We start from the raw sequence: 17288 nt of genomic DNA on the forward strand, positions 1-17288 counted from the left end.
TTTAGGATTGCGTTGAGCTTTTCTCTAATATTAATAAAAAAAATTCAACTTGTGAGATGTATAAAACCTCTAGTTTGCCAAAAACAATATTTGAACTCAAACGAGTCTAGATCCTATAGAGTTTTAATGCAGCTCTACAAAATAGAGTTGTATCTCAACCATATATTTTAACCAAAACAAAGAATCCCTCACCGATAGTAAGGAATAGTGTGCATTGGCAAAGGTAGTATCTCCACTTTATTTAGTGGGTGGTTTCTCATATATACCGCCGGTTCTATAAATCCGTACTACTAGTTGATAGTTGATAGTTGATAGTTGATAGTTGATAGTCATATTCCTTCTCAACATTACTTTGCTCCTGATCGTACGTGTACCGCGAATTCTCAACTAAGGTAAAAAATACTTCCACCTTCTCTTTCACTGATTGTTTGAACCTTGAGGATTACTTTGAATCTCATTTCTTGATCACATCGATGCATAAATTTATGGTGCAGGACTATCTATCTCTTGTATATTCGTAATTTATCATTTTAAAAAAAAAAATTTGTTATAATGAATATAGAAATTTTTTTATCACAATTGTGCGTACAAACGTCAAAAAAGTATATGTATATATCCACCATAAAAAGCAAATATTACGATCATAAATAACAAACAAATTATTAATTCGATTCTGAAACTACTAAACAACTTATATCATATTGACAACCTATATTGACAATAGCTAACCTGTATTAGTAAGGCTGTAAAAGCCTAATAGTAGGTAAACGATAATAGGATAAGTGGATATTAACTAATACCCATTTTTCAAAACGCGCTCTAATTAAATCAATCATAGACCATTACATAGTACCTTTTGTAAAAAAGTGGATTTTTTTTGTCAAAAACCACCTTATAAAACATAAAATAGGTAAGAACCTCCTTATATATAAATTTTTTCGTGAGAACAAACCTTATGTGACGATACTTGAGTTGTTAAACAGGCTAAGACAACCATGGCTGCAGCCCAACTACTCCGAGCAACTGCGCTTACTGATGAGGAAAAGGCTAAATTTGAGGAGCTGAAAGAGGCAGCAAGTTGTAAAATAGCTTTGGAGGCTAAGGTTGACGTTAAGAAGCAAGCTGTTACTCATGGCTATATCTTTAATGGTCTTAAAGATCATGCAAAATTGCAGATGATTGATCAACATAATTGGTCTGGGAGTTCAGTACAGCCCTACCCCCAGGTTATACCATATCACCGTGAACCCGCAGAGTTCGAGCACCGAGGGCTTCTTCCACCAGGCTCTAAGGGGGCAGTGCTTTATGCTGATGGTGCAAACTCCACTGCTCGAAAATGGCTTGTGGCTTTTGACAATCCAAGCAAGAAGGTAGTATTATAAAAAAAACTTACTCTTCTTTCTTAGAAATAATAGGCTATTTCAAAAAATATATAACCTACATATCTAATTTGAGAGTTTGGCTATTTCAAAGAAAATAAATATATTATAAAAAAACTTAATCTCCTTTCTTAGAAATGATTGGGTTCTAATGAGTTAGATGTGTTATCTGTTTATGCTAAAATTTATCTCTTACGACGAAATTAAAGTTTGGGACGATTCAATCAGATTATGTGTAAGATAATGCAATGAATGAATGCAATGGGGATCAAAGGGGATGAACACACAAAAATGGTGACGTGGAAAACCCCAATGAAGATGGGTAAAAACCGCGGGTGGATGGAGATCCACCAATCTATTATGGTTGACTGTCTTTCATAGCAAGTGACAATCGTTACAGAATATCTTTCTCCTTAGCTTAATTCTGGTAATGTTGCGTAATGCTTGACTAATGATCCTTACTTCTCTTTTGTATGCCTCTTTTTTCCCTTTGGCTTTTTCCAACGAATATCTAATAAATTCTACAATTATTACATTAATTTCGGTCCTTTGATCATGGGAGATCTTTCTCATTTACACTTCAACGTCATAATCCACGCTCCCCAACGGCTGATTTTATGCCTTATTGAGCTCCTTCCTTAATTAGCAAAACCGTTACTGCATAATTGCTAGTTCTAGCCTCATGTTCTCTGTCACGTCTTCACACCATAGTTGCTACGTCATCATGTCAAACGTCACCGTGTCATCGCGTCATTATGTCGTCATGTCAGTGTCGTCTGCGAAAACTCAGCCATAACATTATCTAACAAAACACTTTTGTATGAAATTAGTCTTTCTATATTAAAAAAAGATTGTGTTTGTGCTTTGTAAATTGGTAAAATATAAGAAAAACAATACAAACACCGACTTTTGCACACAAATGCAATTTTTATACACAAATACTATTTCTATACGCAAAAAAATTTTATCAAATGCATCTAAGTATTTTCTTTTTGACATCGAGAAACTTTGCATTAATTAAAAATTGAAGTACATCATAATACTAATACAACCAAACAGAAACAACAAACACTAACAAGAACTACATTAACTCGTACTTACTTTTTAAAGAAATCACTATTATGTGTCCAATATAAAAGAAGTTTGTCTTGAGCCATGGCGGGTGAGGTTGGATAGGAGAGGAAATATGTTGAGATACAAAACCCTGACGATCTTCATAGAGAGATTGTCGTACAACAGCTAGTAGATCCCAATGTCCACTAGACGCGAAATCTCAAGGTTCCTTATGATCCTCCTAGGATTCTCCTGATTCAACTAAAAATGAAGTCATGATCTTTAATTTAGTGACTTCTAACCCTGGTGCGAGGGTATCCGCCTATCCGGAGTGCAGTCATACTAGACTGAAACTCGGAAGACGTACTTGGAGGTCTTGACGTGTCCCAAAGCAAGTTGGAGTGCCTCCCACAAGATGTGTTTTTCAGGTGTGATGACACCTGATGAAGCTATCATGAGAATTTGGGGTGAGTTAGATTGAAGAATTCTTTGCCCCACTGACGGATCCTAAGATCCAAACTGACAATCCCAAACCCATAAGACCGACGTGCAACAGATTGTAAGAGAGAACCTCCTTTCATCTTTACCAACACCTGAATTCCTAAGGTGGCAAAAACTACATGCCTAACTCCAGCATTATTGGCTCTACCTACCAGGTTACCTGAATCTTCCTTTCTCATAGGAAACCAAGAGCCTTGAACTGCCTACCGATCACCACTAACGAACACTCAGGCTAGCACAACCAGTCACAAAAAGGCAAGGGCCATCGGATCTGAAAGAAACAAACATGAAAAAATCGAAAACACACATCACTAGCTTCGTAACACCGAACCTAAACTACAAAACATGACCAAACACGGGAAGGGGAAGACACAAACGTTACAACTGAAGAACCACCAACCGATTAACACAATAGGGGAGGGGAGGGAAGCCGACGGATGAAACATGGGGTGGAAGCCTGACGACTAAACGTAACAGGGGATGGGGAAGGGAAGCCCGACAAACACAAAGGTGAAGGGACAGAAACTTGCCGTTGATGAGCCACTCCACGGGCACCTGCAAGGCACTGGCGGATTGTCACCAACGGACTCGAACTCGCGAGAAGGGGTGGGGAAACCTAAGATAAGTACTGAAACAGGGGAGGGGGAAACACAAATCTAAAAAATAGGGAATGGAAAACGAAACAAAAGCAGGGAAGGCAGGCTCGCCGGCGACTGTGCGCTAGGTTGGCCACCAGCGAGCTTGGTGGAGCGGCTGATGTTTAGGGTTTCTCCTAGGGTATTTTTTTTGTTTCGGAGCCTAGAAAAAGAATTTTCGAGGAGTGCTGCAATATGAACAAATTTAGATGCATCTAAGTATTAATTATACGATCCATGTAACTTATCCTCTTTCCTTGACTATTTTCCATACAACATGCTTTTACTAAAGATTTGATATAGTGTATAAGCTTGCTCTTACAAGCGATATTAAGTTGTTAAGAATTTCGTCTCAATGTTTATTTCAAGAATCAATTCTTTTATACTTTTTGTACTCGTGAACAAGATATAATATAAATTTTTTCATATGTTAATGTTGAAGACCTGAAAATTACAGGGGTTGAGTAACTTATAAACTAAAAGAGTATAAATTTAACTTTCATGATTTAAGAAAATTATTAGTCCAAATTCAATATAGAAGTGGTCAAACATTTAGGGTGTGTTTGATTGAACGGAAAATATTTTCAACGGAAAGTGATTTTCCATAAAAATCATTTCAGAAGAAAAACTCAATTTTAGATTGATTTTTCTTTGTTTGATTGCAAGTAAAATAACTTTCCTTTAAACCCAATAATCTTTCTTTGTTTGCATTGTGTCTTGTTTGATTCAGGGAAAGAATTTTCCATCCTAGAAATTGAAGTTAATTCAATCCATACTTTTTCGGTTTTTCCACCTCGAACTAATCCAAACCAAACAGTGAAAAGCGAGGAAAATACTTTTCTAGATAAATATTTGCTTTCAACCAAGTATTTAATTTACATGCGTTAATAAAAAACTTTCTACAGGTTTACGTAGAAGCTGGGCCAACAGGACCAGTTAACTGGGATGTAATCGAAGTTAAACTTGATGCATCGGAATCCACAAGTCGATTCGAGGACACAGTTCTAGGAGGCAAGGCACTGGCAGTAAACTACGGTCAAATCCTAATGGTTTCCTTCTCTAATTAGCCTGCTATAAGTGCTAGATGAGCACACCTAGCTACAAAGTCATGCTGCAAGTAGGCATTGTAAAATAAGCTACTAGAAATACACAATAACGTCCTCTTGCTAAGTTTGTAACGCAGACATTTCTATTTTATTATACTGTTATTAAAACGTGCGACAAGTATTTGAAGCCTGTCAGATATCAGTTATCAGTTTATCACCCAATTTCTACATGTTTACATGAGAAAGTATAGTCTCATATCCGGTATGGGACAACTTTTCCTATATCATTTATTTGATATGATTAGATGTAGTCCAGATATGATTTAATAGCTAACTGATATGATAAGATATTGTTAAGATATGATATAAGATTTCAACTAACGAGACCCCAAAAAAAATGAAAAACAAAAAATTTATAATTTTTTAATATTACTTTTGTCATAAAAATCTCTATTATATAAGGGAGGGGGGGAGCAATGGTGTCCTCTTTTGAAACGCCTATTTTGCCCCCCTTTCCTTTCTAAATTACAAAAGGAATTACAAAATCAAAATTGGCACTAAAAGAAAACTACCGAGAATAAAATTACAACACTCACTCACAAATGAAAGGGGGCTTTAAGCAAAAATATCAAAAATATAATATAACAATCACTCACAAGTCAACTAAAATCATAAAATTGCATAATTTACGTTATGCAAATCACTAAAATGAGGAAATTTTACAAAAACTTAAAAATTCACTTACAAACTACAACCTATGAAAAAATTGACTTGAAATCAAAGTGTCTACTTTCTTTACAATTTATGAAGTACTGTACTTAATTTAAAAATTAACTAAAAAATTATAATATTAAAAATCATAAATAAATTCAATAAAATTTCTATTTTGTTCATAAAATTTAACTTTGAAAAGTAAAAAAAAAAAAACAAAACAAAAAGAATGGTGAGAGACATAAGTGACATAAACTAAACCAATCAAATTTTGCAACTAAAAACAATTATACTTCGTATGTCTAATGTTCAAATTGTGACTCTTATGCCGAAGAAAATCGAGTTTATGTTTCGCAAAAAATTCAAGCACGCATCGCGTGCAAAAAGTTCTAGTTACATAAATGCCATGATATTGGCCCATACCGGATATGGGAATATCATTTTTCATGTTCACATAGTGGCACCTAAATTATGACAAGGAGTTCATCTTTACAATGTTCCAAATAGTTGTCTAAGAGATTTTTTTTTATGACCATTAACTTAATTGCGCCATCATTTTACCGTCAAAAAACATCTATTTTATCTGTAACTGATTTCAAATTTATCTTAAAATTTGTATTCTATATAATCTTTCAAAAAGCGATCCTGAGAAGGTTCATAAGCCACATGGCCTGCTCAATCATTGTTCAACATATCTCATATTCTCATTACATGTCGTTCATGTACATATAAAAAAATTAGTTGTATGATTGCACAATTTGAAATTTGAATCTCCAACCAAAAAAAATTGACCTGGCACCTCATTAATGATATATTTTGCACGAAGGCTAATAATTTGTGATATTTTCACAACTATTAATGTTTGTGGTACTTAGGCGTCCAAAGTCATAGTTTATGATATTGCAACCAATTTTGCGTATTTTCCATAATATTTCACTATACTTGTAACATAGAAGTATTTTTTTTTTTGAGGGTAACATATTTTGGGACAGTGAATGAGACATAAAATAATTCCTATCGCACGAAAAAGGCAAAACTGAATGAAATATGAAATATAAAACTGAATCAAAATTCTAAAAAAAACAAAAAATTAAACAAAATACTAACCTTCTTCTCTCATATTGTATGCGTCTATTGAAGTAATCTTGAGCGCCGAATTTACTAATAATGAGGGACGAAGTTCACTGAATTAATATTGAAAAAAAAAATTAACGTAGAGAAGCGAAAGGAGAGACAAGGCAGGTTATGTTGAGAAGCGTTTACAATTTGGGGTTTTAGTTGTTTTAAGTTTTTTAATCTTGCCAATTAAATAAGACATGATTCAAGGGTTAGAATTTCTCCTCACTTCTCATATAAAACTCCCTTCTCACATGAACTCAACTATATATATATATATATATATATATATATATAATATATATATATATATATATATATATATATATATATATATATATATATATATATATATATATATATATATGTTTAAGTTCATACGAGAACCCAACTTTTATGGTGAGAACCACTCATTTTTCCTCATTTTACGAAGATTTTGATCATTTCATAACATACATTTTCTCTCATTTTTTGTTTCACTTATTTTATGGTTTTGCTCATTTAACATTTTGTGCTCATTTATCAACGTTTTTGCTCATTTTACTTTTTTTTTCTCATTAAACTTTTTTATACTCATTTTACATTTTTCTTTTTTTACATTTTTGTACATTTTACGTTTTTGATAACTTAATGTTTTTTACTCATTTTATGTTTTTGCTCATTTGTTACTTTTTATTTTGCTCATTTTAGGAAATTTTTGCTCATTTTAAGTGGTTCTCACCATAAGAGAGTTCTCACTAGAACCCAACCATATATGTATATATATTGTTGATTAATAAGCATATTTGGTTACGTAAAATGTTGAGTGACTTATTCAAAATTAGTTCCAGTAGTTTAGGATATGTGGAGTTTAGTATCATTTAGGATGATTTGGTTATTGCAAGTGTGCGTGACTTAATAATAGGAGCCGATTGTTTTAGTTAGTGAAGTAGTGAAGTGGGCGTCAGTTACTGGGTCAGCTAGAGTCTTTTACCTAGTTTTCGTTGGTTGATGTTGAGCTTATATATAGCCTTTTTATTGTACTTAAAAGTAGGGAAAATTGATAGATGAAGCTTTAATTGTGTTTGAATTGTTCTTTTAATTTAGTAACAAATTCTATCTTTTTTTTTTTCTATTCAGCATAAAAAGTGAACATATACCACATACATGAACTGAGGAAATATATATAGAGAGAGAAAGACTTATGTGGAGACTAGTTATAATGTTAATAGGCTATTTTACCTATTGTCAATCTATTTTAGGATGGAAGCTTGCTAGCTAGGTTTGGAGGATGAAATTACTCTCATAGATTGAGACAATAAAACAAAAGAAATAGGAAAAGACTAGAAAATAACCCTATAGAGCAAGGAAATTAAAGGGTCGAAAATAGTTTGATTTCCAAAGAAATCATACTATTTCCGGCCTAAGAGGTCAAGAAAATTAAAACCCTTGGAAGAGAATTAGAGAAGGAGAAAGGAAAGGAGGCAGCTTAAAAAAAAATTAACTTGCTAAAAGTTACCATCTTAACTCGTTATGACTTTATGAGGTGCATTTTTTATCCAAGTATGGTCCATTTGTCAGACGACTTTTTTCTCCCACCCTCCCTTCCAGCCTTCTTTCTCCTCGATCTTTCTTATAACCAAAAACGTAACTTTAGCTCACATTAATCCAGATCCATTTAAAAATTAATTTTTTTTTTTATTTCATTATAACTCAAATTAAGTTGGTGAGTAGACTTCTTAACCCACCTCAATATCGTTCAAACAAGTTAATGAATTAATGAACATAGTAATTGTCGTAATTTATCCCTAATTTAGTGAACTGGGCATGTTAAGAAAGTGACGTAGGGAGATTTGCATGGTTCGAGGAAGAAGGCATCGTCGAAAAAGTTTGCGTTCGTATCAAAAAAATAAATAAATAAAAATTGCGTGCGTATACACTACGCTACTGACGGCCTATGTAACGTTCCACGATTCCTCGGAGGTTGATATTATTCACAGACTTAAATATGAAATGACGCTAATACCCCTTGTACTATCTATAAATAGCAAAGCGATTAATTATGCTCTCATTACAAATCTGATAGAGTTTGTAGGCTGTAGCTAGCACGAGTACTATTCGGTAAAGGATCCTCCTTCCCCCTCCCCTTCTCTCTTTATACTAGTACTCCTATTTTATTTCATAAGTACTTGTGCATATTTTTGTCTAACCATCTCATTTAGTGATTCAGTAATCACCCACCACTTCTACAATATTTTTTACAATTCATTCTTTCATTATAAGACATGCGTGATAACAAGAGTAATGATCTAGGATATTGTTGCACCTACCTACCGTGTAGACAAGCTATTGCTAAAAGAAAATTAAAAAATAATTATTATGTTGAGTTGGATTTCACTACCACAACTCTCAACAAGTCTTTATTAATAGTGAGTAGATAAAGTTTTTTCATTTTTTTATGTGCATGACGTCAAAATCACAAAAGTGTCGATAACTTAGGAAGTATCAACTACTAAGGCTCTATTTGGGGAAGCATGCATTTCAGGTAACTTAAATGATAAGGTGTTACAATTTTAAGTCACCTTATATGATTAGTGGTATTTGGTGGAGGAACTTAAATAAAATTTAAGTCCAAAATTTGACTGAAATTGAGTTGGAGTAAAATATAGCTTCTGAGATCAGGTGCTGAATTTTTTATTATTATTATTATTTTCTGTTTATCTTTTTAAGCCTAAAAAGATATTTTCTTTTTATGTTTTTAAGTCTAAAAATGAATTTCAGCTACAGTCATAAATAATATTACCAAACAGGTTATGCAATCAGCTAGCTTATCAGTTTCGGCTACTACCTAATTAGTTTCAGCTGCTACCTAATCAGTTTCAGTCACCTTATCAGTTTCAGCTCCATTTCAGTCAGTTTTGCCAAACATAGTCTAAGATAATAGTTTTAGATTAAAATCCAACCTAGTACCTAGCGTGGAGATTATCAATTACTCGATTAATGAACAATAATTTATTATAAAGAAAATTAAAGTTATTCATGCAATTCCCTAGTAATTATAACTTCAAATGACGTTACAGGAATTTTTTCCAATATATTTATCGTACATCAGGATTAATTATGTACATCCTATACCCAAGACTATTTTGTTTCTCATCTAATAAATTTTGCTCATTTAGAATTATCCCTTTTGAGTATATTAAAGGATTTAAAATGAGAATGAGTCAAAAATAACCTTGAGTATACTATGTTCAAGGTACACCGGAATATATGGTAAAAGTTTTAATATTTTATCACTATATGCGCTAACAGTCTAATTGCTCATACCTTAATCAACTTATGTATCATTCTAATTACTCGACATGTCTTCTTATCTAGGTGATCATCAAGTAATTAAGAAAAGAAAAATGTCGACCGATATCTATGTGACTGCTGCATTCAAATCAATTCACCCAAATCAAGCTTATATATTCATGAAGAATGAATACGTCCTCGATGATTATGCACCCGATTCGAAAGATGACAAGATATTGTACGGACCAGCTCGCCTAGGCGATGTATTTTCATCGCTTAAGGACACTGTGTTTGCAAATCAAGGAATAGACTGCGCATTCGCATCTCAAGATCAAGGGGATGCATACATATTCTCCGGCAACATTTGCGCAAAATGGTTCTACGCTCCAGACTCTCCGAACGACAAGATCATAACGGGGCCTAAGCCAATCGCAGATATGTTCCCTTTCTTACGGGGGACCGTCTTTGAAAATGGTGTCGATGCTGCATTCGAGTCATCGCGCCCTTTCGAAGCTTACCTCTTTAAGGGGGATCAGTATGCTCGTATCAACTATAGTGCTAATGGTCACCTGATTACAATCACTTCTATACGTCAAAATTGGCCTTGTTTGAGAGGTACCATGTTTGAAAATGGCTTTGATGCTGCTTTTGCGTTACATGTACCAAATGAAGCATATTTATTCAAAGGTGATTCGTATGGACGCCTTAAGTTTACTCCAGGCGCAACAAATGATGAGCTAAGGTGGTCTGGGAAAATTAAGGACTCTTGGAGGGGTTTAGCTAGCATCCTGCCTCGCAAGAATCTCAACCGCAAATTAGTTGCCAATTAACTAAATATTGCGTAAGTTGTGTCATATATGATTTGCATGTATGACCTACACGATCTAAGTATTATGTAATGTGTGGAATAAAACAAGAGGGGTTATATTAAGCTCTTCGATCATGAGCTATAATTAAACGAGAGGGGCTACACCGGCCTCATCCTCTTCTAATGCTGCTTAAAGCCAGTCATTGTGTAATAGTATATGTATGCGTAACAAACTTTATTTTAATATCTATACTTTTCTATAATATTATTATATTAAACAAGTCTTATTGTGTTCATTTAAATTGTATGGTGACCTCCTCTCCATTGTATATTGTCTTTTTCACATTGTATGTTCTTGATACAAGCAGATGATAAAATATTGGAAACCTTCTAATATTGGAACAGTTCATGCATTGTATGTCACATATAATCTACTATATATATACTTCATATGTTTAGGGAGATATGAGATTCGTATGTTGGTCCCTGTTTTTCTAACGCCTCATATACGCATGTGGATTTGCTAATTGCGGTCCTTTAATGATTTATTTGACTTTTCTTATCTTGTAACTTAATTTCCTACTAGTATTAGGAGATATATAATATTATATATTTATATTAGAAGATTTCTAATTATATTAGATTTATCATTCATTTTTTCACGTTTCACGTTATTTTCTATTCTAGGTTTTCTCTGGAGTTTATTCATCATGTTTGCCCTAGATTATTTACTATGCTTGTTGTGCATGTACATGTTATGTTTTATGCACATGTTATGTTTTGATGATGAAAATTAATATAATATGTTATAGCATGAAAGTATGTAACAGTTGCAACAGATGCATGAAGAAAGAAATTGATAAACGAAGACTTTGAAGAAAAGAAGAATCAAGAATGAAGTTCGAGTTTATAATTTCTTAGAGTAGTAACTTTAGATTCAAATGTAATATGCTTAGTAATATGTAATGTGCTCAATATAGAAATATAAAGTTAATATAATTATTATCTTCTTTGAGTTAAGAAAGTAAATAATTATATTAAAATTATATTTCTATATAAAAAGGAAATAAGTTTTTAAAATCAGAAATCAAAAGGGATTAGGAAAATGAGTTAAGAAAAAGATTTTAATAAAAATAAGTTTTTGATAAAAACGAGTTTTGAAAAAGATTTTAATAAAAATCAGATTTTATAAAAACGAGTTTTTGAAAAAAGATTTTGATAAAAATCGTTTTTGATAAAAACCGTGGTTTTAAATAAAAAGATTTTTATAAAACAGAATTTTATTAAAACATGTTTTCAGATTTTCTAAAAGGATTTGGAAAAATATTTTTTAGATATAAACAGACTTTGAGTTGAAAAAGAAAATCTATGTGGAAAACTTATCTTTTTTGTTTAAAAGATAAAGATAGAAAAAAGATAAAGTTTTATCCCTTAAATCAAGGATTAAAAGATAAAAATATTTTTTAAGTGATTTTCGTCCTAACCAAGCCTATAAAAGGGAATCAGAATTCACTTTTAAATCTCATGTTTTCAGAGAGCAAAATCGAGTCTAAGTAAAAAGCTGAAAACTATTTCCTTGGCACTGAGCATAGCACTGAGCGGTTAGGTTTAAGTTACTATTTCACAATTGTAATCGTCCTCTATTTGCTTGACTAAGAAGCACATCTTTGAGGATTGTTCTTTTCTGTAACTTCTACATTATAGAGAGAGTCAACACTTAGAGTTAAGTGTTGAGAGTCATTACTAGGGTTAGTAGTGAGGGGAATCGTATTGTATCAAGAGTTTGATATTATAGGATTCAAAGAAATAAAAGAGTTTTTGTTTCTTGTGGACGTAGATCTCAGAGGTGAGATTGAACCACGTTATATCTTGTGTCAAATCTAATATCCTTTAAGTTTATTATTCGCAAAAACGCAAATTAGCAATTTTCGAGTGTTCAGCTCAGAGGCTGGCACTGAGCTGTGAAAGGATTTTTGCGAAAATCGATTAGATTTCACCACTCAATTCAACCCCCCTTCTTGAGTGTTCCCTTGGGTTCCAACAAGTGGTATCAGAGCAGGCTATTCTCGTAAGACTCACATCTAGAGAATAGAAACCATGAACACACAAGACGACTTTCGCGACAAGTATTCCAAGTGTCCAATTTTCAACGGGAAAGATTATGGATGGTGGAAGACTAGGATGAGGATCTACATTCAAGGTTCTGACTTTCAATGCTGGAGAATCATAAAGACTGGACCTCTTCCTATTCAAAACAAAGATGATGAAGGTAACCTGTTCGACAAAGAGGAAGAGGAGTACAATTCTGTGGACTACGGAAAGGCAGAAAAGAATTTCAAAGCTATGAGTATTCTCCAATCTGGAATTGGACCTGATGAATATTCAAGAATCTCTGCGTGCACCACTGCTAAGGAAATCTGGGACACACTGGAATTGGCACATGAAGGTACAAACGAGTGTGGTGAGTATGATCACAGGATTAAAGAATGCCCTCTGTGGGATGAAGAAAAGCCTAGAGAAAAACGAGAGCAGTCTAAGAAGGAGTACAAGAAAGCCATGATCGCAGCAGTCTGGGGAGACTCGGATTCTGACGAAGATCAGTGCCACGCTCAGAGCCACGAAGCAAAATTATGTCTGAATGCTGTACAGACCACTCTGAAGACGGCACTGAGCCAGGACGACTCACATCTATGCTTGATGGCTAAGAGTTCGAACCCTCTTGAAGAGGAAGAAGATAGTGAGGTAAGTCTAACTTCTTTAAAACCTTCAATTCATCTTCTTTCCAAAAGTAAGCTTGTCATATTGCTTGAAAACGTAATTGATGATTGTCAAAACATGAATGATAATTTTGATAACATGAAAAAGGAAATAAAAAATTTGACCAGGCTAAAAATTGGATTAGAAACAGAATATAAGGAATTGCTGAAAGAAAACAAAACTCTAATAAAAAGGATTGACGAGAAAGACTTAGAGATAAACACACTAAAACAAGAAAAGACTCTAGTTGAAATCTGTAAACAACTCAGTGCCAGTCACTGAGTTCCAAGCTGAAAAGTCTAGTCTTGAGGAACAAATTGAAAATTTAAATCACGAGTTGAATGAACTTAAAAATCAAGACAACAATCTGAAATTGTCCCACTTACGCTACCTAGTGATGAGAAAATAAAAGAAGAACTGGATAAGGTTAAAAAGGACTTAGAGATTTCCCGAAAAAGAAGTAGTGATTTGAACACCTCAGTTGAATATTTGGAATCACAACTTTCTATTGCTCGAAAGATGCACGAAAAATGGACCAATGGGAAGAATGCTCTAAATTACCTAACTTGCACCACAAACAACACGAACAAAACAGGATTAGGTTATTCTGACCAGCAACTCAGTGCCAGGCTCAGTGCCAGACCCTTCGAAAGAGACTTTCGAAAAAGAAAATATGTTGGCCTTCCTGAATATTTTATTTGCAACTTTTGTGGTAATAATGGACACCTAATTGAGGACTGTAACAAAAAGAAAAATCGAATTGCAAAGAACATTAAACATGTCACTCAAATCTGGTTAGAAAAGACATTCTAGATGCTCAACGTAAGAAAAAGGGACCCAAACAAGTATGGGTTCCTAAAACTAACAAGTATTCTTGTGCAGGTAAACGTGAGAGGAAGCAACCTATGGTATCTCGACAGTGGTTGCTCAAGACATATGACTGGTGACAAAACACAATTCCTCTCACTAGTAGCCCACAATGGAGGGTGTGTTACATTTGGCGACAACAAAAAGGGAGAGATCATTGGAATAGGCAATGTCGGCAAGTCTCTAACACACTCCATCGAGAATGTTATGTTGGTAAATGGACTGAAACACAACTTGTTAAGTATATCACAACTGTGTGATAAAGGTAATGTTGTTGAATTTCAGGCAAATTTGTGCCAAATCTTGAATATGAAAACTAGGGAAGTAATTTTGGAAGGTAAAAATTAAACAATGTCTATATAATCTGTCTAGATACCTTACCTAATGAGAAAATTTCATGCATGAGTGCCCTACAAGATAATCCACTACTTTGGCATAAAAGACTTGGACATGTTAGCTCTAGACTGCTTAACAAATTGAGAAAAATGGATTTAGTAGATGGTTTACCATCCATAAACTTTGATTGGGAAACAATTTGTAATGCATGTGCTAGATGCAAACATGTTCGATCATCTTTTAAGTCAAAGACATTTGTTAGCACCTCTAAACCCTTGGAACTAATTCACATGGATCTTTGTGGCCCAATGCGTGTAAGGAGTAGAGGTGGTAGCAAATATGTGTTGGTACTTGTTGATGATTTCTCTAGATTTGTTTGGACATTATTCATTGGTGGGAAAGATGAAACATTTGATGTTTTTCTTGTTCATATTCGAAAAGTTCAAAATCAAACAAATTGTAAATTGCTGTCTGTCCGTACTGATCATGGCACTGAGTTTGAAAATACAGATTTGAAAAATTCTGCAATGACAATGGAATTGATCATAATTTCTCTGCACCAAGAACACCACAACAGAATGGAGTTGTAGAAAGGATGAATCGTACTTTAGAAGACATGTCTCGAACCATGCTTCTACAAAGTGAATTTTTGGGCCGAGGCAGTAAGTACTGCATGCTATATATATAACAGAACTAAAGTACGATCCATCTTGAATAAAACTCCATATGAACTGATCAAAGGTAGGAAACCAAATATCTCTCACTTAAGATGTTTTGGATGTACTTGTTATGTTCACAACAATGGCAAGGATAATTTGGGTAAGTTTGATCCAAGAAGTGATGAAGCAGTGTTCATTGGTTACTCTCCTCATAGCAAAGCATATAAAGTATACAACAAAAGAACAATGCGTATGGAGGAGAGTGTCCATGTCATATTTGATGAATCTGATAAAAGCTTACAAGATGTGCAGGTAGATGATGACGAAGACTTCTCTATTGGACTGATTAGAGAGTCACGAGACAAACAGCATGATGAGAATCAACCTGAAACAAGTTCTGAGGCTCAGAGCATGGCACAGTCTGAAGAACAAATCAACAACTGCGACGAGAATGAAAAAGATGCAGAAGAGATAACTGAAACTGTCGAAGAAGAAGTGTCGGCAGAACCAACAGAAGCTGAAGAAAACGAAAACAACATGAACGCTCAGAGCATGGCACTGAGCCACAGAACGAAATTTTCACTCCGAAGAAGTGGAAACACCAAGGATCACATCCTACTGACCTAATACTCACAGACATATCAAAGGGAGTCCAAACTCGTTCATCTCTTCATAACTTTTGTGCTTTCAATGCTTTTATATCTGAAATTGAACCATCTAATTATAAAATTGCATTGACTGACCCTGATTGGATTTTGGCTATGCAGGATGAGTTAAATCAATTCAAAAGAAATGAAGTTTGGCATCTAGAACCTCGTCCCACTCATCAATCAGTAATTGGAACAAAATGGGTTTTTAGAAACAAACTGGATGATAGTGGGATGATTGTTCGAAATAAAGCCAGACTAGTGTGCCAAGGCTTTAACCAACAAGAGGGAATTGATTATGATGAGACCTTTGCCCCTGTAGCCCGTTTAGAAGCTATTCGAATTTTGATATCCTTTGCAGCTTTTAAAAATTTAAACTTTTTCAAATGGATGTCAAAACTGCATTCTTAAATGGGTACTTAAAAGAAACAGTGTATGTTGAACAACCTCCTGGCTTTATTGATCAAAATTTTCCTAAACATGTTTATAAACTAGATAAGGCTCTTTATGGTTTAAAGCAAGCTCCTAGAGCTTGGTATGAACGCCTATCTATCTTTTTAATGGAAAATGGCTTTAAAAGAGGTTCAGTAGATAGGACATTGTTTCTGAAAAGTAAGGGGGAAGAATTGCTAGTTGTTCAAATTTATGTTGATGATTTATTTTTGGAGCAACTACAGAATTATTATGTCATTATTTTGCTGAACTAATGAAGAGTGAATTTGAAATGTCTATGATGGGAGAATTAAGTTTCTTCCTAGGTTTACAAATCAAGCAACTGGATAATGGCATCATGATACATCAACAGAAATATGTGAAGGAACTATTGAAGAAGTATGGTATGGAAGATTCAAAGACTTATCCTACACCTGTACCTACTGCACTTAATTAGATCTGGACGAAAATGGTAAGAAAGTAGATGAAACAATCTACCGAGGTATGATAGGTTCTCTTCTTTATTTAACTTCAGTCGACCAGATATTCTTCACAGTGTATGTCTCTGCGCCAGATTTCAATCATGTCCAAAGGAGTCTCACTTCAAAGCTCAAACGAATCCTTAGATACTTAAGAGGCACTACTAACTTATATCTATGGTATCCAAAGGAGGCAACTTTGACTTGATTGGTTTTTCTGACGCAGATTATGCAGGTTTTTAGTAGATAGAAAAAGTACCTCTGGAACAGCCACCTTCTTAGGTCCTTGCTTAATCTCATGGGCTTCCAAAAAGCAAAATTCCGTGGCTCTTTCCACTGCAGAAGCTGAATATGTTGCAGCCGCATCTTGTTGTGCACAGGTATTATGGGTAAGACAACAACTTAGAGATTTTGGTTTTGATTGATAATGTGCCCATTATGTGTGATAAATACAATGCCATAAATATCTCTAAAAATCCTGTTCAACATTCACGTACAAAGCAATATAGAAATTAGATTCATTTCTTACGTGATCATGTCGAAAAAGGTAATATAGCCCTTGAATTTATTTTGTACTGAAGACCAAATA

The 17288-nt window shown here is 34.1% G+C and overlaps 2 protein-coding genes across 3 annotated transcripts; both read left to right on the top strand.

Annotated features, from left to right (window-relative positions):
- The first annotated feature begins 235 nt into the window (after nt 1-235).
- On the top strand, nt 236-4809 carry LOC104888433 (jasmonate-induced protein homolog). Of its 2 annotated transcripts, XM_010673404.4 has the most exons (3): nt 236-392; nt 984-1370; nt 4474-4809. In XM_010673404.4, exons 2-3 carry the CDS (start codon nt 996-998, stop codon nt 4633-4635), a joined length of 537 nt encoding a protein of 178 aa, XP_010671706.1. In that variant the 5' UTR covers nt 236-392; nt 984-995; the 3' UTR covers nt 4636-4809. The 2 variants fall into 2 exon arrangements, with proteins under 2 accessions (XP_010671706.1, XP_010671705.1); XM_010673403.3 differs by lacking the exon at nt 236-392 and having other exon boundaries at nt 910-1370.
- Nucleotides 4810-8416: 3607 nt separating this feature from the next.
- Nucleotides 8417-10803, top strand: LOC104888434 (albumin-2). The gene is made up of 2 exons (XM_010673405.4): nt 8417-8541; nt 9799-10803. The coding sequence occupies exon 2, from the start codon at nt 9828-9830 to the stop codon at nt 10542-10544; it is 717 nt and encodes a 238-aa protein (XP_010671707.1). The 5' UTR covers nt 8417-8541; nt 9799-9827; the 3' UTR covers nt 10545-10803.
- The last annotated feature ends 6485 nt before the right edge of the window (nt 10804-17288 follow it).

The sequence above is a fragment of the Beta vulgaris genome, chromosome 3, assembly GCF_026745355.1.
Source record: "Beta vulgaris subsp. vulgaris cultivar EL10 chromosome 3, EL10.2, whole genome shotgun sequence".
NCBI lineage: Eukaryota > Viridiplantae > Streptophyta > Magnoliopsida > Caryophyllales > Amaranthaceae > Beta > Beta vulgaris.